Source organism: Macaca mulatta, chromosome 1 (genome assembly GCF_049350105.2).
Source record: "Macaca mulatta isolate MMU2019108-1 chromosome 1, T2T-MMU8v2.0, whole genome shotgun sequence".
NCBI classification, from domain to species: Eukaryota; Metazoa; Chordata; class Mammalia; order Primates; family Cercopithecidae; genus Macaca; species Macaca mulatta.
The window spans coordinates 122,842,245-122,866,814 of record NC_133406.1 but is presented as its reverse complement, the minus strand read 5'-3'; the positions used below and the strand labels follow the sequence as shown (position 1 = coordinate 122,866,814).

The window sequence follows — 24,570 nt, the reverse complement described above, 5'->3', positions numbered from 1 at the left end:
TTCTAAATTGGTAATATTCAACCAGTCTAGAACTGGATGCTTCAGGCAGAACTATTCCTTGGGAATAATAATTTTTCCATTTTGAGAATCTCAATAAAACTACAGATCCGAGCTTTATATACAACCGTGTCTCCTTTGCAAGAGTGATCCTTCTCCAGGATTTTGCCATTGCAATTAATTCCATGGTCCAAGTAAAGGGGGGAAATTAATAAGGACAAAATTAAATAATGAATCAGAAAGAATTAATATGGATCCTCCTAAGACAAAAAATTAATAATTAAAACTTACTGTTTGGAAATTGAATGCAGTTTTTTGGCTGTAAATAATAACAACTCTGAATTCTCCTCTCTGGAAATCTTGGTACAGAACACATGGAGACACTTGAGACTTAAGGTGATGGAGAATTGGGTGTAGGAAATTCCCTTTTACTATTCAAATAGGTTAAAGAATGACGTTGAAGAGAGGGAGAAAGAGAAACTAAAGGAAGAGATTATAAGTAATTTCTTTGTTTTTTGAGAAGCTGTTTCACCCATATTTTAGAATTGGTGTTTTGATCTAGACAATTTGTAAGAGCTGTTTGCAGATTTAAGAAAATTTATCTTTTGTTATATGTATTATAAAGATATATATCTATGTTATCCATATTTTATTTAATTTTTTTTGTTATCGTTAAAGTAATCATTTAAAGGATTTTTTTCCCCACTGTTATGGCTTCTAGATTTTGGTCCTTAGAAACCCTTTCCTATGTCTGTGTTATTACAAAACAAAAATTCCCTTTTTCATCTGGATTTTTATGACTTTATATACTTTTATCTTTATATTTCATATATTGTTGTTCTTTTGTGTGTAAAGAGTGACCTATTTACTACTATTTTTTTAAGAAGAAATATGTTTAAAGATGCTGGTATTTAATATATAATATTCGATTACATTTATCTTAATGTGTAATTTTATTGTCAAATTATATTGTGTGATTTGTTTATACCTCTAACTTGTATTTCTATAGTCAGAACATTTAAATTCACATTTAATAAAATAGAAAAAAATTGGTTTATACTCTGGCCAAGAGGTTATCAAACTTTAGTATGTGTTAGAATCACATAGGGTGTTTTATAAAAATGAGGATTCCAAGCCCTACCCGAAGGACTGATTCACTGGGTTTAGTGTGGAGAGCATTATCCTACGTTGTTTGTGCCAAATACTCCTTGTTAAAGGTGATTTTGGAAACATTGGTTCTATATTTTGGGAAACTCTAACCTGGCTTATAGGAATAAAATCATTGTGAATTAATTGATATTTTTAGTGAGTTTTATTGAGGTATTATTTATGTAGAGTAAAATTCAGCATATAGTTTTACGAGTTTTTACAGTGCATAGTCTTGTAATCACCAGCACGATCAAGATACAGAATTTTGGTATCCTAGAAAATTTCCATTTACCATTTTACAATTACCCTATCCTGTTGCCAGCCCCTGATAACTACTGATCTCTTTTCTGTCTCTACAGTTAAGAATGCTGGCTTCTTTTACTTAGCATAATGCATTTGAGATTTATCCATGTATTAGTAGTTTATTCCTTTTTACTGTATTACAGTACTCCATTATGCATTTTATATATTTATCGGCGGAATTATTTACAGTTTTGGAGATTATGAATAAACCTGCTGTAAGCATTTGCCTATAGTTTTCTGTGGGAAAATAAATTTTTATTTATCTTGGATAAATACATAGGAATGGGATTTACTGAGTCGAAGGTTAAGTGTGTATTTAACTTTGGAAGAAACTGTCAGATTCTTTTCCAAAAATTGCCTCTCATTGTTGCGAGTACTTTGTATTGTGAGTCTCTTTATTATTGTTAGCCACTCTAATAGATGTGTAGTAGTATCTCACCGTTGTTCTATTTTGCATTCCCTGATGACAAGTGATGTTGAGCATCTTTTCCTGTGTTTATTTGTCACGCATATTTTTTGAATTAGCTGTTCAAATCCTTTGCCTATTTAAAAATTTTTGGTTTTTTTTGAATTAATAAATTGTGATAGTTCTTTACATATTTTAGACATAGGTTTTTTATAATCTGTACATTTGCAATTATTTTCTCTATCTGTGGCTTGTCTTTTCAGTGATTTAACAGTGTCTTTTGAATAATGGATGTTGTTAATCTGAAAGTACAGTTTACTAATTTTGTCTTTTATGGTTCATGCATTTGGTATTTTAAGAAATGTTTGCCTAATCCAACATCACAAAGATTTTCTCTTAAGTTTTCTTCCAAAAGTATTATATTTTACTTTATTTGTATTCTTAAGTCTATAATTGATTTTGAGTTAAATTCTATATACACTGTGAGGTGTAAGTTGAAGTCTATTTTTTTTCCGTATGGATGTTGAAAAGACTACTTTTTCATTAATTGACATAGTACCTTTGTTGAAAATCAGTTGATTATGTATGTGTGGGTCTACTCTAGACATTCTGTTTTGTTCTCTTGATTTATGTGTCTGTCTTTGGTACTACCACGTTGTGTTCATTATTAGGGCTTTATAGAAAGTCTTGAAATCAGGTTGTATGAGTCCTCCAACCTTATTCCTTTTCAAAATTGTTGTGGCTCTTTTAGTTACTTTTCCTTTTTGTGTACATTTTAGAATCAGCTTGTTGATTTCTATAAAATAATCTGGGATTTCAATTGAGATTATAAATTTTGAGTGATTTGACATCTTCACAGTATTGAGTGTTTCAATCCATGAATATGGTATATGTCTCCATCTATTTAATTATTTTTTTTCCATTGGTGTTTCTAGTTTTTAGCATACAGATCTTGCATGTATTTTGATAAATTTATACATATTTCATGATTTTGGTAGTTTTGTATTTTAAATTTTAGTTTCCCGTTGTTCATTGTCAGTATATATAAATACATTTGATATTTTAAAAAAACTTTTAATAAAGACTTAAATTCTCAGCTGGCTCAGGACTTTTTGTTTCTTCTAGGTAACTTTGTGATGCTTTCATTTAAAAACAAAGTGCTGAAAGGTACACAACATAAAATTTATCATTTTAACCATTTTAAATGTGCAGTTCAGTGGCATTAAAAATAACATTTGCATTGTTGTGCAATACGCAATTGATTTTTCTTTTTTTCTTTTCTTTTTTTTTTTTTTTTTTTGAGACAGAGTTTTGCTCTTGTTGTCCAGGCTGGAGAGCAATGGCGTGATCTTGCCTCACTGCAACCTCCGCCTGCCGGGTTCAAGTGATTCTCCTGCCTCAGCCTTCTACAATTGATTTTTATATTGACTTTTTATCCTCTGATTTTTCTAACCTCATTAATTAATTCTAGTAGCTTTCAAATATACTTTAATGAATTCTTTGGGATATACTTTGTAAACAATCATGTCATTAGTAAATAGAGATGAGTTTTATTTTTCTGTGTAGAGAATGGTTATTTATTTATTTTTGTTATTTTCCTACCCCTTCTCCTGAGGCAGAGAATGGTTTTATTTGTGTGGTTCTTTTCTTTTTCTTGCCTTACTGCATTGCCTAGGACCTCTACTACAAAGTTGAATAGTAATGGGTGGAGTAGGCATCCTTGCCTGGTTCCTGATCCTAGGAATTGCAGTCATAGCTTTATTCTCTACCATGATCATGGCATATGGCTTCAAAAGTACTGTGATCCATAAATGTTTATTATTTCTCTTGGTCTGCTACTTTAACTGTCCAGAACCTTTTGTACCCATAAGATTTTTGCCTGGTTTGTTCTTTCTGTGCCCTGGAGTGAAGATAGTTCCTGGAAAAACTAGTCCCAGAGGGAGAGCTTTTGCTCATGACTTGGGAAGGAGTGGGATTTATGACTTGGACCCCTAGTCTCTTTCAGTCCCCTCAGCTCTACTATATGTGTTTCACTCCTCTGCCTTGAGTCTGTAGTCTATTGCTTACCCCATCCTCTGTCTACCTCAGCCTTACATACAAACAGTAAGTCTGGGCTCTTTCTCTCAAACGTCACTCAGAGAGGTGCCTTTCCTTATAAAACCTTTGGGATTTAGGTTTCCCCGGGAAGGATGGAACATTCATTGTTGGGTCTCATCTTTTCCACTTGACCCAAAACTTCCTCCCCACAAAAATGTCTTTAAGAATCGTCCTGAGTTGCTTCATCTGCTAACTGCCAATTCTCTAACACTGAAATGTGGCAGATAACTGGACATATTTGAAGGACATCTTTATGTAAGAGATACATGGGGTCAGGAGATAGTCACCTTCATGCATTGCTCTGCCAAGAGAAATAAAACCGACTTCTTTTTCCAAAAGAAGGAGACAAAACAGGAGAGGGGGAAGGGAAGAAAAAGAGGGAGAAGGGAGAAGAAGGGAAAGGGGGAAGGAAAGAGGAAGGAAGAAAAGGAGGGTGAAGTGGGGAGGGAAGGGGGAAGGATCAGACCTGTATCTATAAAAAAAAGTGCATAGTTTTAAAACTTGGAAAGGAAAAAACAAAACTCCAAACCCAAGTTGCTTCACTGGCCAATTCTACCAAATATTTAATATCAATTATATGTAAATTTCTCCAGAAAAAAAAGAAGAGCAAACAACTTTTCAGCTTATTCTATGAGGCCAGCATTAATCCTATGTGACACACACACAGAAGTGTTAAAATAAAACTATAGATCAGTATCTCATATGAATATAGATGCAAAAAATTCTCAACAATATATCACAAAATCAAATCTAGCAATATATAAAAAGGATAATACAGCATGACCAAGTGGGGTTTCTTCCTAAGAATGCAAGTCTGGTTTGATGTTCAAAAATCAACCAATATAATTCACTATGTCAACAGACTAAAGAGAAACATCATATAATCTTATTACATACCGCAAAAACATCTGACAACATGTAACATCTGTTCATGATAACAACTCGCAGCAAACCAGAAGTAGAAGGGACCTTTCTCAAGGTAATAAAGGGCATCTACAAAAAGCCTATAGCTAACAATATTCTTTGTCTCTTTTTGTATGTGTTGTTGTTGTTATAGATTTCAGTTTTATGCTGCAAATCCATAATACATTGCTACCATTTTTACCTTAGGTGGTCGGTTATTTAGAACTATTAAAAATAAAAGAAATGCCTTTTTGTTTGTCTTCATTTCAGTCAGTTTTGTTGGTCTTTTTGCAGGTTCAGGTTTCTGATTTTTCAGGTTTTTCAGGTGTTTTATTTCTTCTGTGGTAAGAGCTTCGTTTAACATTTTTTATAGTATAGGTCTATTGGTAGTGAGTTCTTTTAGTTTTTATTAGTCTGAAAGTCTATTTCCGCTTTATTTTTGAAAGTTTTTCTTTGGGTATAAAATTTAGGTAGACATTTTTCCTATCAACACTTTATAAATGTCACTGCATTATCTTATAGCTTGCATAGTTTGTGATGAGAAATCTCCTTTAATTTTTTATTCCTCTATATGTAATAGGTCTTTTTAAAAATTTGACTGCCTTTAAAATTTTGTGTTCATATTTTATTTTGTATGAAGAGTCTGAGTAGTTTTACTTTGTGTGTGTATATGTCTTGCGGCGGTAGCATGAGTAGGACTATTTATTTTGCTTGGGGTTCTTTGAGCTGCTGGGGTCTGTGGGTTGATAGCTTTAATTATTTTCTAAAATATTCTCAGTTATTGTTTTTAAAAATACAGATGCTCATTGACTTATCATAGGATTATGTCTGATAAACTCATTGCAAATTGAAAACATCCTAAGTTGAAAATGCATTTAGTACATCTAACCTACCAAACATCATAGCTTAGCCTACCTTAAACATGCTCAGAACACTTACATTAGCTTACAGTGGGCCAATTCATATAACACAAAGCCCATTTTATAGTAAAGTGTTGAAAAGCTTGTGTAATTTATTGAATACTAAAAATGAGTAACAGAATGGCCATTTGAGCACTTGAAGTATAGTTACTACTGAATGCTTATTGCTTTCATACCATTGTAAAGTTGAAAAATCATGAGTTGAACCATCCTAAGTCAAACTATTGTAAGTCAGGGACCATCTGTATTTTTTCTTATCAATACTTTAAAAATGTCACTACATTATCTTATAGCTTGCGTAGTTTGATGAGAAATCTGCTTTAATTCTTTGTTCCTTTACATGTAGTATCTTTTTATGTATTGCAAGAGCCCCATACCCCACTTCTGGGATTCCAGTTATATACATATACTAGGCTGTCATAGCTCTTGGATTCATTGTTAGATTTTGAGTTCAGACAAATTTAAGTGCTTTTTAAAACAAAAAATGAGCACTTCTCAGAAGATATAACAATCAGCTTCCTCTAAAGCCTATCAATCACAGTGATCAGGATACAGTTTAAAAATTACTCAATGTATGAAAAAATAGGGAAAAGGATCCATTTTTTTTCCCCAAAAGTCAATCAATGGTGACCTGTTCTAAGGTAACCCAGATACTGGCATTAGTTGACAAGGATGTTAAAGCAACTGTTATAACTATGCTCAGAGACATAAAGGAAAATATTTCCGAAATGACCAAATAGATGAAAATCTCATCAGAAATGAAATAACATGGAAATTCTAGAATGAAAACTTCAGTGTTTAAAACAAAAAGTCATCGTGTTGACTGTTGTCACTGGAAGGGTAAGAGTCAGTGAACTTGTAGATAGATCAATGTAAATTATCCAGTGTGAAGGAGAATTAAATATTTAAATGAATGGAGCTTCAGAAACTTGTAGGACAGTATTCCATCATACATATAATTGGAATCTTGTATGAAGAGAGCAAATAGCTGTAAAAAATAGTTGAAGAAATATTGACTATATTTTTTCTATATTTGGTGGTAGACCTGAATTTCAAGGAGCTAATTAGATCCTAAACAAACAGCTGAAAGCCAAATACAAAGAGAAAAGTTTAATACTCATCAGAAACCACAGAGATTACTTTTTCAAAAGTTCTTTAAAATTACACGAATGTTTATGGCAAAATCCATAGCGTTTTATATTGGGTTTATAACATACATGGATGTAATACAGCTATGGAATAAAAGAGGGAGGGAGGAAATGGAACTCTAAGATTGTAAGGGATTTTATATGAAGTTACACCATATTACTCTTAATAGTCTGTGAAAAGTTAAGGTCATAATTAATCCGTAGGACAAACATTAAAGAAAAATGTTGCAAACACATGTAGCTTAACCACCAATAAACTGTAATTCTACAATTTTTTTTTTTTTTTGGAGGACAGAGTCTCACTCTTGTCACCCAGACTGGAGTGCAGTGGTGTGATCACAGACTGGAGTGCAGTGGTGTGATCACGGCTCACTGCAACTTCAACCTCCTGGACTTAAGTGATCCTTGCATCTCAGCTTCCTGAGTACCTGGGACCACAGGTGCACACCACCATGCTTGGCTAATTATTTTATTTTTTTGTAGAGATGGAGTCTCTCCATGTTACCCAGGCTGGTCCTGAACTCCTGGGCTCAAGAGATCTTCCTGCCTTGGCCTCCCAAAGTGCTGGGATTACAAGTGAAAGCCACTGCGCCCTGCCTAGAAAATATTCGAATTAAAAAAACAAGAAGGAATAGAAGACAACAACAAAAAGCAATGGAAATGGCGAACAGAAAACAAAAAATAATATCATATACCTATATCCAGTAATATCAATAATGCCATTAAATTTTAATGAATGAAATATTCTAAGTCAAAGGCAAAAATAGTTAAAATGACATAAAAGCAAGACCAAACTATTCACAGTCTAAAAAAGACACACTTAATAGGTTGAAAGTAAATGGGTGAGAAAAAAGATACATAATATATAAACAGCAAGTGTAGAAAGGTTTAAATGACTACATCAATTTTTTTTTTTTTTTTTTTTTTTTTTTTTGAGACGGAGTCTCGCTCTGTCGCCCAGGCTGGAGTGCAGTGGCGCGATCTCGGCTCACTGCAAGCTCCGCCTCCCGGGTTCACGCCATTCTCCTGCCTCAGCCTCCCGCGTAGCTGGGACTACAGGCGCCCACAACCGCGCCCGGCTAATTTTTTGTATTTTTAGTAGAGACGGGGTTTCACCGTGGTCTCGATCTCCTGACCTTGTGATCCGCCCGCCTCGGCCTCCCAAAGTGCTGGGATTACAGGCGTGAGCCACCGCGCCCGGCCTGACTACATCAATATTAAACTATACTTCAAGATGAAAAGTATTGTCAGAGACAAGAGGAGACCTTTCATAATGAAAAAAGGTTCTGTTCATTAGAAAGACAATCACAACATTAAAACATAAGCAAATGTGTAGGCATCAAACAACAGAGCTTTGAAATGTATGAATCACAAATGGAAGAATTAAAAGGAGATTCTTTTTTAATTTTTTATTAAAAAGGTAATTCCACAAAGATTGTTGGATCCTTCAACATTCTTCTCTTAAATTGATAGAATAAGCAGACAGAAAAAGATGATGTAGAAGTCTTGAGTGACACTATGAACTATTTTAAATGAATTGATATTTATTTATAGAGCACTTTACTCAACAACTGCTGAATACACTTTCTTTTCAAGTGCACATGGTATGTTTATCAAAATAAGTCATATGCTGGATCATAAAACACAGTCAATTAAAAAAATTAGAAATAGTACACAGTATGGCCAGGTGCAGTGGCTTATGCCTGTAATCCCAGCACTTTGGGAGGCTGAGGTGGGTGGATTGCTTGAGCTCAGGAGTTTAAGACCAGCCTGGGCAAACAGGGCAAATCCTCGTCTCTACAACAAATACAAAAATTAGCCGAGTGTGGTAGCATGTACCTGTAGTCCCAGCTACTCAGGATGGTGAGTTGGAAGGATTACTTGAGCCTGGGAGGTTGAGTCTGCAGTTAGCTGTGATCACACTACTGCACTTCAGCTGGGGCAACAGAGCAAAATCCTGTCTCTCAAAAACAAACAACAACAAAAAAAGCACGATCTTAGATCTGATGGAATTAAATTAGAAATCAATAATAGACATCAGGAAAAACTTCAAATATTTGAAAATTAAGCAATATGTTAATAAATAGACATCAAGTAAGCAAATACAAAGGAAATTGAAAATATTACAAAGTTGATTCTTTCAAAGTATCAACAGAATTGATAAACCTTTTTAGCTAAATTGATCAAGAAATAACAGAAGACAGATTACCAATAGAGGAGCAAATGGTATTGCCAATAAAAGGCTATCATCATTGCAGATTCCACATACATTAAAGGCATAATAATGGAATATTATAAGCAGTTTTTTTGCAAAACTTAATAATGTAGACAAAACAAGGAAAATATTACAAAGTTGATTCTTTCAAAGTATCCACAGAATTGATAAATCTTTTTAGCTAAATTGATCAAGAAATAACAGAAGACAGATTACCAATAGCAGGAGCAAATGGTATTGCCAATATTAGGCTATCATTGCAGATTCCACATGCATTAAAGGCATAATAATGGAATATTATAAGCGGTTTTTTTTTTGCAAAATTTAATAACATATACAAAACAGATTTTCTAAAACAATCTTATTGAAACTGAGTCAAAGTAAAGCAAGAAGTATGCCATTTGTAGTATTAATTGAATTCATAATAAAAAGCTATTTCACAAAATTAACTCCAAGTTAAATGGCCTTATTGGTGAATTATATCAAATAAGAAAGAAATGTCATTCTTCCACAGAGCAATAGGGAACATTTTGCAACTATACTTCAGAGGCCAGCATAGCACTAACATCATAGCCTGAAAGGCAATATAGCAAGAGAAAATTACAGACCAGTATACTTTTTGAGTACATTAGCAAGAATCCTGAGCAAACTATTAATATTTGCAAAGCATAGCTAGTAAGAATATAAAAGATATATATAATACATAAGAATTTAAAAAGATGTATAAAAGATACCTTTTATATATCTTTTTATATAATATAAAAGATAATATATAAAGAAAAAGTTCGTTTTTTGTTAGGAAAGCAAAGTTAAACATTTGAAAAAGCCGTTAATGTAATTAATCATATTAATTAACAGAATAAAGGAGAAAAATCGTGTAATTATTGCAATAAATTTAGTAAAAGCATTTGACAAGATGCAACACCCATTCATGATGAAAATCTCTCAGTAAACTAGTACAGCGTGATTATTCTCAATCCAAAAACCTGAAATGCTCCAAAATCCTAAACTTTTTGAACACCAACATGGAGCGCAAGGGAAATGCTCGTTGTAGTGTTCAGGATTTCAGACTAGAGATGCTAAATTGGTGTAATGCAAATAATTCAAAATTTAAAAAAATCCAAAATTGGAAACATTTCTGGTTCTAAGCGTTACAGATAAGGGCTACTCAACCTGTACTAGAAGGTAATTATTATTTTTCATTCTGATAAGGGACACCTACGAAAACTCTACAGCAAACTGTATGTTAATTATAAAATATTAAAGTGTTTTTACCCAAGGATCTGGAATAAAGGAAGGTGTTCGATTTTCACTGTTTACATTTAGCATTGTACTGAAAATCTTAGCATTGCAAGAAAGCAAGAAAAATACCTTGCTCATATTCACTTGTATAGTTTTTTTGCTAGATTCCTTTTGACTAGATTCCTTTTGATTTCTGAGATACACAGTCATGTTGTCTGCAAATAATGACAGTTATATATCTCCTTTTTTTCTAAATTCTATGTAGCCAGGAATGCCATCGCAATACTGATTTGTTATTAACTGCATACACGTTGCAGTTTGCACTGATGGCCCCACTGTTACTGGATACTGTCCTTAAAAATTTTTGGAAATGAGATGAACTTGCCACTACCTGTTAGCTGAATGGCTAAATGAATTTCCCACCATCTCCTGTCTGTAACTTCCCCTTACAACCTAATTTGCATGCCCCTGAGTGATAACACAAAGGCCGTGTTGCTTACTACTTTAGTGGCAGAGGAGGCTTGGAAACATGATTATATGGCATTTGCAGCAGCTTTAAGGTAATAGATGGAATGGAGTTTCTTGTTTGTCAGACAGATAGAATGACAGTTTCCATAGAAAGTAGAGGGAGTACTTTCTAAAGAGGTCAAAAGCTGTAAAAGAGATCGTCTGAGGGACCTATTTACTATTTCCTAAGATTTTCCGGACTTAACACTTATATTAAACCACAGTATTATGAAACTATTTATTTAGACCACATTGTTTTATCTCCCTGTGTTTATAGAGCTATATCATGATTTTCTCTTTGTAATAGTCTCCCACTCTTCCACATTCTTTGCCTGGTAGAGACTTTCAAGACCTTATTGAAGTTAACTTATATGCAATAAAATGTACCTGTGTTGTATGTATAATATGTAATTAAATGTATACTTTGCATTTTAACAAATGTGTGATAAACTGTTAGAATATAAATTGATACTATCTTTTCAGAAAATAATTTGGCTGTGTGAAGTAAATATTTAACATTTAAAATACTCTGACCCAGCGACCCACTTCTAGGAATCTCTTATCTAGAAGTAACAGAGTACATACACAAGGGTATACTCAAAAGGATGTTTCATTGCAGTACTGTTTGTAGTAGAAAATATTTGAAAAAGACCTGAATATTCATCCACAGGAGAGTGACTGAATAAATTGATATATCTGTTACCGTAGGATAATGTTCAACTATAAACCTAAATTGATATATTTTAACTAGGAAAAATGTGCTTGATATATTCAGTGACTAAAGCAAGTTATAGACCAGTAGTTGGTTACAGCTTTGTGTGTGTGTGTGTGTGTGTGTGTGTGTGTGTGTATCCATTCAGTCAGCTAGTCATTACAGTATTTTGCCAAGAAATAATGGCAACTTGTACTAAGATGATGTTGTAGAGACGAGAGATATAAATGATTTCAGGGTATTTTGGATATAAATTTAAAAGGATTGGGTGATATTTGGAGGGGAATATAAGACAGAAGGAATTGATTTTGTCTCTCAGGTTTCTGTTTTTGGTGCTAGATTGATGGTATATGGATAGTTATTAAATAGCAAACACTTAAAGAATACTAGATTAGAGGGGGGAGATCATGAGTTAATTTTAGGTATTTTGAGTTTGAGGAGATTTTGTTATATTTGAGCGAAAATAAGTAGTAGAGACATGTAATGGGTCTGGTGCTCAATGGAAAACTATTGACTAGAGATATAAATTTGGGAGTCAGTTGCTGGGTAGCTGATAATTGAAATCAAGCACATTGTGAAATTGTCTAGAGAGACAATTTTGGATAGGAAGAGAAAGGGGCCTAGAATCAAGCCCCAAGAAATACAACATCAAAGGCCAGATAGATGAGGATAAACCAAAGGAAGCAGGGAGATGATAGGATTACTGAACACAAAGGAAGAATGTATTTTAAGGAAGAACTCATCAATAATAACTGAAAATGCTTTTGCTCACATGTGTGGTCAATCCTTAGTAAGATCTATTTCAGTGAAATGATGGCAGCAGAAGCCATGTTGGAATAGGCTGACGAGTGAATAAAAAGGAGAGGATATGGATATAGTAAAATAGATAATTTTGTAAAACTGGAAAAGTTACTTGTGTTTTTATGTCAGTAGCAGCCAAACGTGGAATAAAAATCCAGCTACTTAATTGTATGTTATGTATAGAAAAAAGGCATGGAAATACACAAAAACGTTAACAGTATTTGGTTCAAGATAGAGGAAGTGTTTATGATTTAAACTTTATTTTTTAGTTTTTCTACTTTTTAAACTAAGCAAATATTTTGTAATAGATGATAAAATATGGATTATCGGCCGGGCGCGGTGGCTCATGCCTGTAATCCCAGCACTGGGAGGCCGAGGCGGGCGGATTGCCTGAGGCTGGGAGTTTAGACCAGCCTGGCCAGCATGGTGAAACCCTGTCTCTACTAAAAATACAAAAATTAGCTGGGCATGGTGGCAGACGCCTGTAATCCCAGCTTCTTGGGAAGCTGAGGCAGGAGAATCACTTGAACTCGGGAGGCGGAGGTTGCAGTGAGCCTAGATCGCGCCATTGCATTCCAGCCTGGGCAACGGAGTGAGACTCCATTTCAAAAAAATATATATATGGATTATTTATTTGTCAAAAGTCTAGTTAAGAGACAGAATCCATCTAGTTACTTGAACAGAGAAAATTTAATGTGAAGTTTAATTAGGTATAAAGTTGTTAACTAGGTAAATGCTAGATTAAAAAGAATATGGGAATCACAGAGGTGGCTCCTACAGGAAGCAAACAGGGTTGGCATAAGATGGGGAAGAGGTTTTAATTAGTAAAACTTAGAAACTTTAAGAGGAAGGAGTATCCAAAGCTGAAACTCAGACCTCTGATGAGAGTGGGCTAGCAGGTTATTGCTGGTGCTGATGTCTTTGGGGTGGGTGATAGTTACTGATATCTTTGAGGGTGATAAAGCTGGTTCTACGAGTATTGGAGAAACTTCCAAATGGATCCAGCTGCTGCTATAGGACGGGACTCCCCTTGCTGATGTGAAGTCTTAGAAAAGCAATCCAACATTGGGGCCTGAGCATATCCCTCCCTGCACATTGTGCCAGATGTACCAGGAATGCAAGTCCCTGACTGCTCTTTACCCGTATAATCACAATTGTGCTTGTAGGGATGAGGTAATGTCTTACCCTGGATAAACAGGCTTACTGTCACTTACTATAGAAGAGATACCACAAGCTGAATGTTCTCCTATAATGTAACCCGCTGTGTGTGCAGGCATTCATCATGGGCCCTGTGCATCATCCCAGTGCAATCGGGATGGAGGTGGGGCATATACAGTCAATGCGAATGAACTTGAAGCTTTGGCTGCTACTTTACTATAAATAATAAAGTCTTTTAACTCTGACCCAGTAGTCTTGTGTCTTCTGCCAACATTTATGAAATTGTGGCAGGCTGACTTATTAGCTTGCAAGTATAATAAAATCTTAGATTTCATTATGAGTTTTAAAATTATTATTTGCAGTTTCATTTTAAGAGGGAAGTGTGTGTGAATATGTTTCTGTCTCTTTGTGTTAACCCTCAGTTTTGCAGTGACCTCCACTTGGTCCTGAGGAACAGCCATCTAGCCTTTAAGGGTACACGTGCTCACGGTGATACTGAAAAATTTATCCAGAATGCAGTATAGAGAGTGAAAGAGGGAAAATAAGCAAAAGAGTTGAGAGATGAAGGTACATTGAGAGGTTTCAGAGAAGATTTGGTAGAAGTCTCGGATGAGTTTAATGGAACAAATAATATGTGAAAAGATAATCAAGAACAAAGAAGAAATATTAAAAGCTACCAAAGAGAAAGGGCTGATTACTTAAAAAAGAATGACAGCTGTCAGTGGAGTTCTCAGTAGCAATTTATGTCAGAAGATTTTAGAGTAGTATCTTTAAACTGCTGAAATAAAATAGCTACCAACCCAGAATTTTATATTAGACAAACTGTCATTCAAGAGGGAAGATACAAGATAAAAGACAAAGAGGTATACACATCAATTAATAGAATATTTTTGAGGAATTTATTAACTATAAAAATTAAGATTAGATAATGCAAGGTGTAGGAGTGTGTGTATGCATGTGTGTGCACATGCATGTGTGTGTACCTGCATGTGTGTGTGCGTGGTCAAGAATATGGACTCTAGAGCTGGACTGCCTGGGTTTAAATTCAGATTAACTGCTTAACTACCTGTCTGACCTTGGGAAATATATTACTTATTCCTTTTATGTCAGTTTTTCTACTCTGTGAAATGGGGGCAAAATTAATACTTATCTCACTGGCTTGTTGTGAGGATTATGAGTTAATATGTTTGTCATCATCATCATCATCATCTCAACATTTTTGTAGAACATATTAAAAAGTCCTTAAAGCCCTTGCCTGTTAATATCACATATTAGGGGGGTAGAGTTGGTATGGAAATGGGAGGAGATAATTTGTTTATTTTAAATCTCTTTGCCTTTTGTCTTAATTTATTCAATACTTGTTGAGCATCTGCTGTATGCACTGTTTTAAGCATTGAGAACAAACAGATTTAAAACAAAGAAATTCTTGTACCCCATGTCTTATGTTTTACTGTGGGGAATAAATAAGATAGATATGTGAGAGAGTGTGTGTGTATACACTTATACAGTCATGTACCACATAACTGTGTTTCAGTCAACAATGGATATGATGGTGGTTCCATGAAATTATAATGGAACTGCAAAATTCTTATTTCCTAGGGGCATTTTAATGATCTTGACCCTGTGTAGGCCTAGGCTAATGTTTGTGTTTGTGTCTTAGTTTTTAACAAAAAAGTTTAAAAAGTAAAAAAATAATTTTTTTAATAGAAAGTGGCTTATAGAATCAGGATATAAAGAAAGAAAATATTTTTGTACAGCTGTAAAATATATTTGTGTTTTTAAGCTAAGCATTATTATAAAAGAGTCAAAGAGTTTAAAAAAAAAACCAAAAAGTTTATATAGTAAGGTTATAGTAAGCCAAAGTTAATTTATTATTTTGAAGGATAATTGTAAAAAATAAATTAGTGTAGCCTAAGTGTACAGTGTTTAAATCTACAGTAGTGTTCAATAATGTCCTAGGTCTTCACATTCACTCACCACTCATCCTCTGACTCGCCAGAGAATTTCCAGTCCTGCAGGTTTTGTTCATGGTCAGTGTCCTGTACAGATATACCATTTTTAATCTTGTATTCTGTATTTTTACTGTACTTTTTCTATGTTTAGGTAAACAAATACTTACCATTGTGTTAAAATTACCTACAACATTCGGTAAAGTAATGTGCTATATAGGTTTGTAGTATAGGAGTCATAGGCTGTACCATATAACCTAGGTGTGTGGTAGGCCTTACCATCTAGGTTTGTGTAAGTATACCCTATGATGTTTGCACAATGACAAAATTACCTAATGATGCATTTCTTAGCACATATCTCTGTCATTATACATGATGGAGCATACACTGTTAGCAATAAGCCCCCAAGGAGAAAAATAAAGCGGGATGGGGCATAAAGGATTTTACATTTCAAATAGGGTGGTTAGGGAGTCCATAAAAAGGTAACATTTGTGTGAAGACCTGAAGGAGATTAGCAGGTGAGGATATTTTTTGTAAGAACATTTAATAGGCCTAGCAAATGAAAAGACGATGAAATGAAAACATACTGGCATCCTTAGAGAACAACAAAAGAGGTGAGTGGAGCTGATGTAGAGTGTGTGAGGGACAGAGTGAATGAAGGAGAGTGCATGAAGGAGGGGGTGAAGCCATAGAAGGTTATGGGGATACATCTTTGATATAGGTATATACCCTTTTTAAGGACTGTGGCTTTTGCTCTGAGTGAGATAGGGAACGACTTGAGGATTCTAAACTGTTGACTTCTATTTAACACTCCCACATTGACTGCTTGATTGAGAATAGGCTGCAAAAATATTATCTTAGTAACTTAAGTACTCTAATAAATAAAACAAGCATAAGAAGCATATATAGATCCTAATGTCACTTCCCTCCTCAAGAATCTACAGTGGTTCTGTGTTACCTATTGTGTTGTTGTCTTAACTTTTTTCTTTTTCTTTTTTTTTTTTTTTGGAGACAGAGTCTCGCTCTGTTGCCCAGGCTGGAGTGCAGTGGCGTAATCTCGGTTCACTGCAACCTCCACCTCCCGGGTTCAAGTGATTCTCCGGCCTCAGCCTCCTGAGTAGCTGGGACTATAGGCATACACCACCACACCTGGCTAATTTTTTGTGTTTTTAGTAGAGATGGGGTTTCACCATATCGGCCAGGCTAGCCTCAAACCTTAGGCCTCAAGTGATCCACCCACCTTTGCCTCCCAAAGTGCTGGGATGATAGGGGTGAGCCACCACTCCCAGCCTGACTTTCATTACTTATACTTTAAAGCTCTTCGTAATCTTGCTACATTGTGTCTGTTAAATTTTATTTCTTCCAGTTCTTCTGGACCTAGGGTCAATTCTTCTGATCCTAATTCTTCTAAACCTAGGACTGATTTTAGTGTAGTTCCATTACTTATAATTTATTCTGATAAAAATAACTGGAAGGTTTTACATTTTACATACAATCAATACATGAAAGTCTTTTTCTATGACTGAAATGTTTGGAAGTCTTCTTTTAAGTACTTTTGAGCCTCTTGAACCTGCGAATAATTTATTTACTTTCATCATTTTATCAGTCAAGAGTCCTAGTTTCAGGAACCAGAATCCATTTTAGCTAGTGATTTATTTGAGGGTACTAACAGCTGACAATCTTTGGGAAAGTTAGGAAATCAGATACTTTTGTTACACACTTGAATCCCTGAAGCCAGGAGAAATGCTTAAGCGTAGGATGTAGCTGATGAGTACCAGTTTTATTGTCTTCATTACCCCTATGGTATCTATGAAGCTAGAGACCAGTCACTAGAACGTATATTAGAACTACCACAGAAGAATCAAATACCTCCACCACAGTGCTTCCAAGACAAGCAGCCTCCCATCATGTGACCACTGCTTCAAATGTGCTCACTTGTTCCCTCTAAATGTCACATACTTGTTTATACTTGGCAGTGCCTTGGTCATTCTAGCCCCTTAGCTGGAGTGGAGTCTGGCAAATGTTATGTATAATTTTCCATTCTGTGCAATACATGAAGGTATGCTTGAAAGAGGATTTGAATGGGTTTTGAGTATCTGTTACATTCATAATAAAAGAAATGAGAGTTAATATCCTTTTTCTACCATCGGATGGGTAGTAGTCAACAGTTTGATAACTTTTGTATTAACGGAGATATCATGAAAGAGCCACTCATAAATTGCTGGTAGAAATGTAAATTAGTAAAACGTATAAGGGCAAATTGGTAGTAACTTACCAAAATTTCAAATGCTTATACTAATTGAGACAACAAATTCACTTCTGGAATTTATCTTAGATAGCCATATACTATAGAAACAAATGTCCATTAATAGAGGACTGAGTAAATAAATTACAGTATATCCATAAAAGAGGAAATTCTGCAGTCACCAAAGAGAATGAGATGGTAGCCATTTGTAGGCTGCTTTGGAAAGCTCTCCAAGGTACAAAACAATAAGTTAAAGAAGCAAATTCAGAATGTGTGATATTCTGTGTTAGAGAGAGACAGAGACTCTGAGTGTGTGTAAATTGCAACAGAATTTCTGTTTTTGTGAGGGTTTGGGAATGAGGATTTTCTTTGACATGATCAGGAACCACGTATACCATGAAACTGATTTGGCACGAAATACAAAGAAGATACTAGGTGGTTGCGTTATAAAAGGAATCGTGTGGCTGAGGGACAGAACTGAAAAAGAGACTTAATTTTTTACTTTTGATACTGTTTGGATTTTGTATTATTTGCCTGCATTGCATACTGAAAACTAATTTGCTGTTGCCTACCAAAATATTTTTCTGAAAAGAGGGAAGATAAGTCTAAAATATATTGTTAAAGAGTTTATATATTTGTGAATAAATTAAGATTTACATACTATGTGAGGGATTTTTTCTCAATGACATCAGGGTGTTGTTTTCTTTTAGACCTGTCTACTATAACTGTTTATATGTTAATTGCTATTAATGACACAATATTTTTAGCTGAAAATTAGACAATATATTATTGGTTTATTCTGGGAGTGAATTGAGCATGCTTTCTATTGAGAAAAAGTTTATATTTGTAGGTCATTTTATCACTTGTAATTTTATATGTAGAAAAGATGTGATACAAAAATGTGTGATTAACAAATATGTAGTATTAATATTAGTTCCTAGATAAGAAGGTTGATTCCTTTGTCTTCATGGTAAACAGAAGCAATATCATTTGCTATATAAGGTAACTTGTCTTTACTAGCATGTAAATGTTAATAAAGAGAGAACTGATTTTACATTTGCTTTTCCTAATTAATGAGATGGATATGAGAACATTATTACAACTTTGACTTTAAATTATAATGTTTTTCTTTGGAGTTTTGATGTTAAAGTAGGTATTGAAGGAAATGGTAAACTGTAGATGTGTGAGTATATCTAATTAAAAGTTCTGCTGAGGCACTTTTGCCTTGTTGAGGGAACTTTGGAACATCTTAATGAGGGACAGAGTGAATGCAGGTGAGTGCATGAAGGAGAGAGTAATGGGGATACGTTACCTCTATGATATTTCCTTATCTACTTGTACGTATTTCTCTCTAATGTTTTCTATCCCCAGTAATGTTGGTATGCTTTATTATAATATAATCTTAACTCAAAATTTTGATTCATTCCAGATCTTCAACTACTTATTATATTATTAGTAGAATCTAATAATACTTTTATCAAAAGTATTTAGCTGCAGTAAAAAGATGGAATTTTAAGTAACCAATCAATTTGCAGACCATTTGAGAGGGGATAGACTTGACGCATATAGGAGAGTGTGCTACTTTTCCTAACAGAACATTATGACCCAGTCACAGTTTGGAATCTGTAAGTGAGTGGTCTCTAAAATTAAGTACACACACTTATCTGTTGGGATATACTAAGAAAATAGTAGAAATTTTACTGTATACATCTTGATAATACTACATGCTAAGAAAATAGTAGAAATTTTACTATCTCTATGATTTTAAAAGTTTGGAAACCACTGATATTTAGGCAATTAATTTTGGATATCAAAAAAGCAGCAATTGGGACTGACAAATGAAGCGTTTTTAACTCTCAAAGTAAACTTAGCATGTGAACTCAAATGTTTTCTTTCCTTTTTTTAAATAATATGATTAAACCTTGATGGAAAATTTTGAAACATAACATGTTCAGAGTAACTTAAGGGCATTTATGCAAATTAAGTTACCTCTTTTGCTTATATTTTGAACTAAACCTGTTTACCTTGGATGAAAAATCCATAGCCTAATGTTTCTTCTTACATTTTTTGCCAGCTGAAAATAGACTATCAACACCAAAACTATGTCCTTCCTTTTCAATTAGTTGTAGTTTCAGGCCTTTGAATGGTTAGCTTTCCTTAGTATCCAGTTTACAAACATATTCTCTGATTGCCAGATACTGCATGGTACCAATGAGATGCTTTTTCCCACCCTGTGCTCCCGTGTACCCAGTACCTTGTGCTATGTATACTATGAGAGAGAGAGAGCGCAATAAGTAAATGCCTCCTAATGGCTATCATTTATGAATATTCATGTTTTAAATCTCAGATATTCAAGATTAAAGCAGTGCAATTGGCTGAGAAACTCCTTCCTGCCTTTAACACACCTACTGGGATTCCTTGGGCAATGGTGAATTTGAAAAGGTAACTCTATATGGGTATTCTTTTTCTGGAAGAATTATTTTGACCTTTTTAGTCTTAGAAATTTCTAATGAGTCACCACCACATTTTTTAAAGACTTATATTGTTTTTCTCTCTATATATAATCTTTATTTTCTTCTGTGTATATGCATAAATGTGTTTCTTTAAAACATTTTCTGATTTTTAAAATATGTCCTTTACTTTGAAACAGGTTAACTGTCTTAACTTCATTGCAGTTTTTACCACTTGTTTCTCTAAGTCTAGATTTCTCTTCTTCACCTGTATGGTATACAGTATTTGTTTCTTTTATTTGCTTATTTGTTTCCATTTAGTGCTAGAATAGGGTCAAAGTACATTCCCCCTGTTTTTCTTTTTATATACCACCTGCTGATCTTCTAAGTGAAAATAGAAAATAATATACCTAGAAATGAGGGCTTCCTATTGCTGAATGTCATATTAAAGATAAAGACATAATTCATGATGTTGACTGCGGGGTTTTTATTGTAGCATCTATGCTATTGAAGTTCAAAGTGAACTCTTAAGCATTATTCTTTATAATCTGTTTTATTCTAATTGAAAGCATTGGTTTTTTACATAGAAATAGATGAAATGTTTTCTTTGGACAACTTTATAAATTATGTAAAGATACACAATTAACATTTGAATAATGTCAGCATATTTGAACTTGCGTTTAAGTAATTTATGCTGACTGAAATTTGTTCTGTTCATTTTTTCTCCTAGTAAAATTTATTCCTCATAATGTTGGAATTTGGAAATTACCTAAAAATTTGATTGTTGTTCTCCTTGCCTTCAGACCCTTTAGAATAAAAGTTAGGAACGTTTATTTTTCTAGAGATGTGAATCTATGACATTATTTTAAAAAATGACTTGATTTTAGTAAAATGTTTCTAATTGAAGAACTTTATTGAGTTTAGATTTACATTGAGATGTCAGCAGCATTTAATACTGAACATTAAATCTAACTTTACTATCTCTGATTTCATGCACTATATATAGTGCAGATTACCTCCTTGGTGAGGAAAAAGCTGGTTGGCGTTCCAGAGCAAGCTCCATGGAAGGATATGGCCAAGTGATGTTGTGTATACACTTGTTCTCTTTCCTTAGCTTTATGACAGATTTTGTGATATTTCTTTCAGGATCATTGTCAGAATCAGACATTATTATCTACTTAGATAATAATTAAAACTTAATTCCGATAGGAAGACAGACTGGAGGTTCTTTTGTTTGTCTACGTAGAGGAAAAGAACTTGAAAATCAAGATTAAATTGCAGAACTTCTAATTTAAGATTGAGATTAAAGTAAAAAGGTTTCCAAGGACCATGTTGTGAGCTTTTTATAAGATAAATTTTAATTTAATTCATTTGGTATATAAACAAATACATAATTTTACTTGAGTTTTTATATCATGAATGTAATTATTTACCTATTTAAATTTTTTTAAATAAATTTTTTGCAGAGAAGGGATCTTTTTTTTTTTTTTTTTTTTGAGACGGAGTCTCGCGCTGTCACCCAGGCTGGGGTGCAGTGGCCGGATCTCGGCTCACTGCAAGCTCCGCCTCCCGGGTTCACGCCATTCTCCTGCCTCAGCCTCCCGAGTAGCTGGGACTACAGGCGCCCGCCGCCTCGCCCGGCTAGTTTTTTGTATTTTTTAGTAGAGACGGGGTTTCACCGTGTTAGCCAGGATGGTCTCGATCTCCTGACCTCGTGATCCGCCCGTCTCGGCCTCCCAAAGTGCTGGGATTAAAGGCGTGAGCCACCGCGCCCGGCGCAGAGAAGGGATCTTATTTTGTTGCTTAGGCAGATCTCAAATTCCTGGCTCAAGCGATTCTCCTACCTCCCAAAGTGCTGTGATGATAGGTGTGAACCACTGCACCTAGCATTATTTACCTGTTTTTTAAAGTTTTTTTTTTTTCTTGACTGGGGTCTACGCATTTCCCACACATAGGCCTTCCGTCAGTCTTGATGACTGAAAGCCAACGCATCTTAATAGTCTATCGTATTTATCTTCTACAATATGATACAGCATACAGAAATAAAAGCAGAGCTTTTTTTGTAATCTTTATTTGTTTTATCACTTTAATGGCTTGCTTTTCGGCTTCTCTTTCTCACTCAATAATACTCCATGGAAACATGATTCCAAGTTACTCAGTAAAGATCTAAATAAATCTTTGTGATGAATACTGAGTGAGAAATGGGATAGTTATACTATAATTTATTCATTAATTTTCATATCAGTGGTATTTGTTTCCATTATTTTCCTACCACAAACATTGCTACAATAGCATCCTGTTATACATGTCCTTATGTAGTAGGAATTTTATTTCTTGGACATTGGTTCTCAAGAATACGATTGCTGTATCAAAGAGCGTGTGCCTTTTTTTTTCTTTATCTGTGGGACAGATTTCCAGATGTAGGATTCCTGGATCAAAGGGATATGTAGTTTTAAATTTAATAGATATGGCCAAAATGTGTTCCAGAAAGACCGTAGTACATTTCCACCAACAATATGTGAGAGTCTTTAAATGTCTGCAGGTATAAATTCTTTTTAATTTTTGACACAGTGGTTGCTATAAAATATTCATTGTTTGTATTTTCTGACTAGTGAATTTGAACATCCTTTTCGTAAATCTATTGGACATGTAGATTTGCTTTTTTGTGAATTGTCTATTCCTGAGTCTTGCTTGAGTTCTTTGTCTTTTTCTAATTAATTTATAAGGTGTTTTGTAGATTATAGAATTCTTTTCTCTCTACTCTTCTGTTAGTCTGTCTTTATAATAATTTATGATTAATAAGTTTTAAACTTTTATATATTCAAATATATCTTTTATAACTTTTAGTTTACAGTCTTGGTTAAAAAAATTGTCTCCATCTATATATTTTTTACATTCTTTGAGATTTCCACAAAAGCTTTGAAATATTGCTTTTCTAAAAACATTGAAGTATGGCATTAGTTGTGGAGTTTTCATCAGTTACATCAATTTCCTTTATAAGATTGAGGAAATTTCCTTTTATTCCTATTTCACTGAGATGTTATTGTTGTTGTTTTGTCATGAATGGACGTTAAATGTTGCCAGATACTTTTTTTTCCATCTATGGAGATAATCATAAGGTTTTTCACTTTTATTCTTTTAATATAGTAAATTACGTGTAAGATTTTCAAATGTTAAATCAACCTTGAATTTCTAGATATTCCTTGGCCAAAATGTATCCTTTTTATATTTTGCTGTATTTTATTTCCTAATACCTTTTGAAATTATATGATGGATATTGGTAGGAATTTTATTTTTGGAATGCCTTTGTCAGATTTTGGTGTGAGTTACCTGGTCTCTTTAAATGAGGCATTATTAAATTATTAAAATCGTTTTTTTCAGAAGTAATTCTGGAGTGCTGTAGTTACTTCTTTCTTAACTATTTGATAGATAGATCTAAGTGCAACTACCTGGGCCAGAAATTTTCTTTATTGGAAAGTTTTTAATAACAAATTAAAATTTGTGTGTGTGTGTGTTTGGAGGGGCCTGGTTTGGAGATAAGGTCTTGCTCTTTTGTACAGGCTGGAGTACAATGGCACAATCACAGCTCACTGCAACCTTGACCTGCTGGGCTTAAGTGATCCCCCCATCTCAGCCTCTGTAGTAGCTGAGACTACAGGTGTGTGCCACCACACCCAGGTAGTTTTATTTATTTTTGTAGAGATGGGGTCTCACTGTCTTGTTCAGTCTGGTCCCAAACTGCTGAGCTCAAGTGATCCTCCTTGGCCTCCCAAGGTGCTAGGATTACAGGTGTGAGCCACTGCACGCTGCCCAAATTTTCATGTGTGTGTGTGTGTGTAAATTTATATACGTATATATGAAAATTTATATATACTTTATATAATATATATAAGGTATATATAAACATATATCTTATATTCAGATTTTGTTTTATTTTGTGTCAGTTTTAGTTAATTTTAAAGAAATTTCTTTATTTCACTTAAATTAGAAAATTTGGTGTAAAGTTGTTCTTGTGTTACTTTCTTTTACCTTTCATCTTTGTAGATTCTGTGGCGACAACTACTTTCATTCCTGATTCTAGTAATTTGTATTCTTTCTTTTCTTTTTACTAGTTTACTGAGGCATTTGTCAAATTTGTTAATCTTTTCAAAAAAATACTTCTGTTTTTGTTAATTTTAACTTGTTTTTGGTTTTATTGATTTCTAGTTTATTTTTATTATTTCCTTCTCTTTTCTTATTGGAGTTACTTTGCTCTTTTTCTGGCTTCTTACATTGGAACTGTAGGTTGTATCTTTCTACACCGATCTTATTCCTTTCTCTCTTTTCCTGCCATAAACTACTGTTTTTCTATAGAGCTATAAATTTCCC

General features: G+C 34.1%; 1 protein-coding gene across 2 annotated transcripts in view; it reads left to right on the top strand.

Moving 5' to 3' along the window:
• Positions 1 to 24,570, top strand: part of MAN1A2 (mannosidase alpha class 1A member 2) — a 160,340-nt gene that overhangs the window by 48,106 nt on the left and 87,664 nt on the right. For both annotated transcript variants that reach the window (XM_028844502.2, NM_001261288.1), the window contains 1 exon segment: positions 20,100 to 20,194. In XM_028844502.2, the coding sequence (XP_028700335.1) occupies positions 20,100 to 20,194 (95 nt within the window).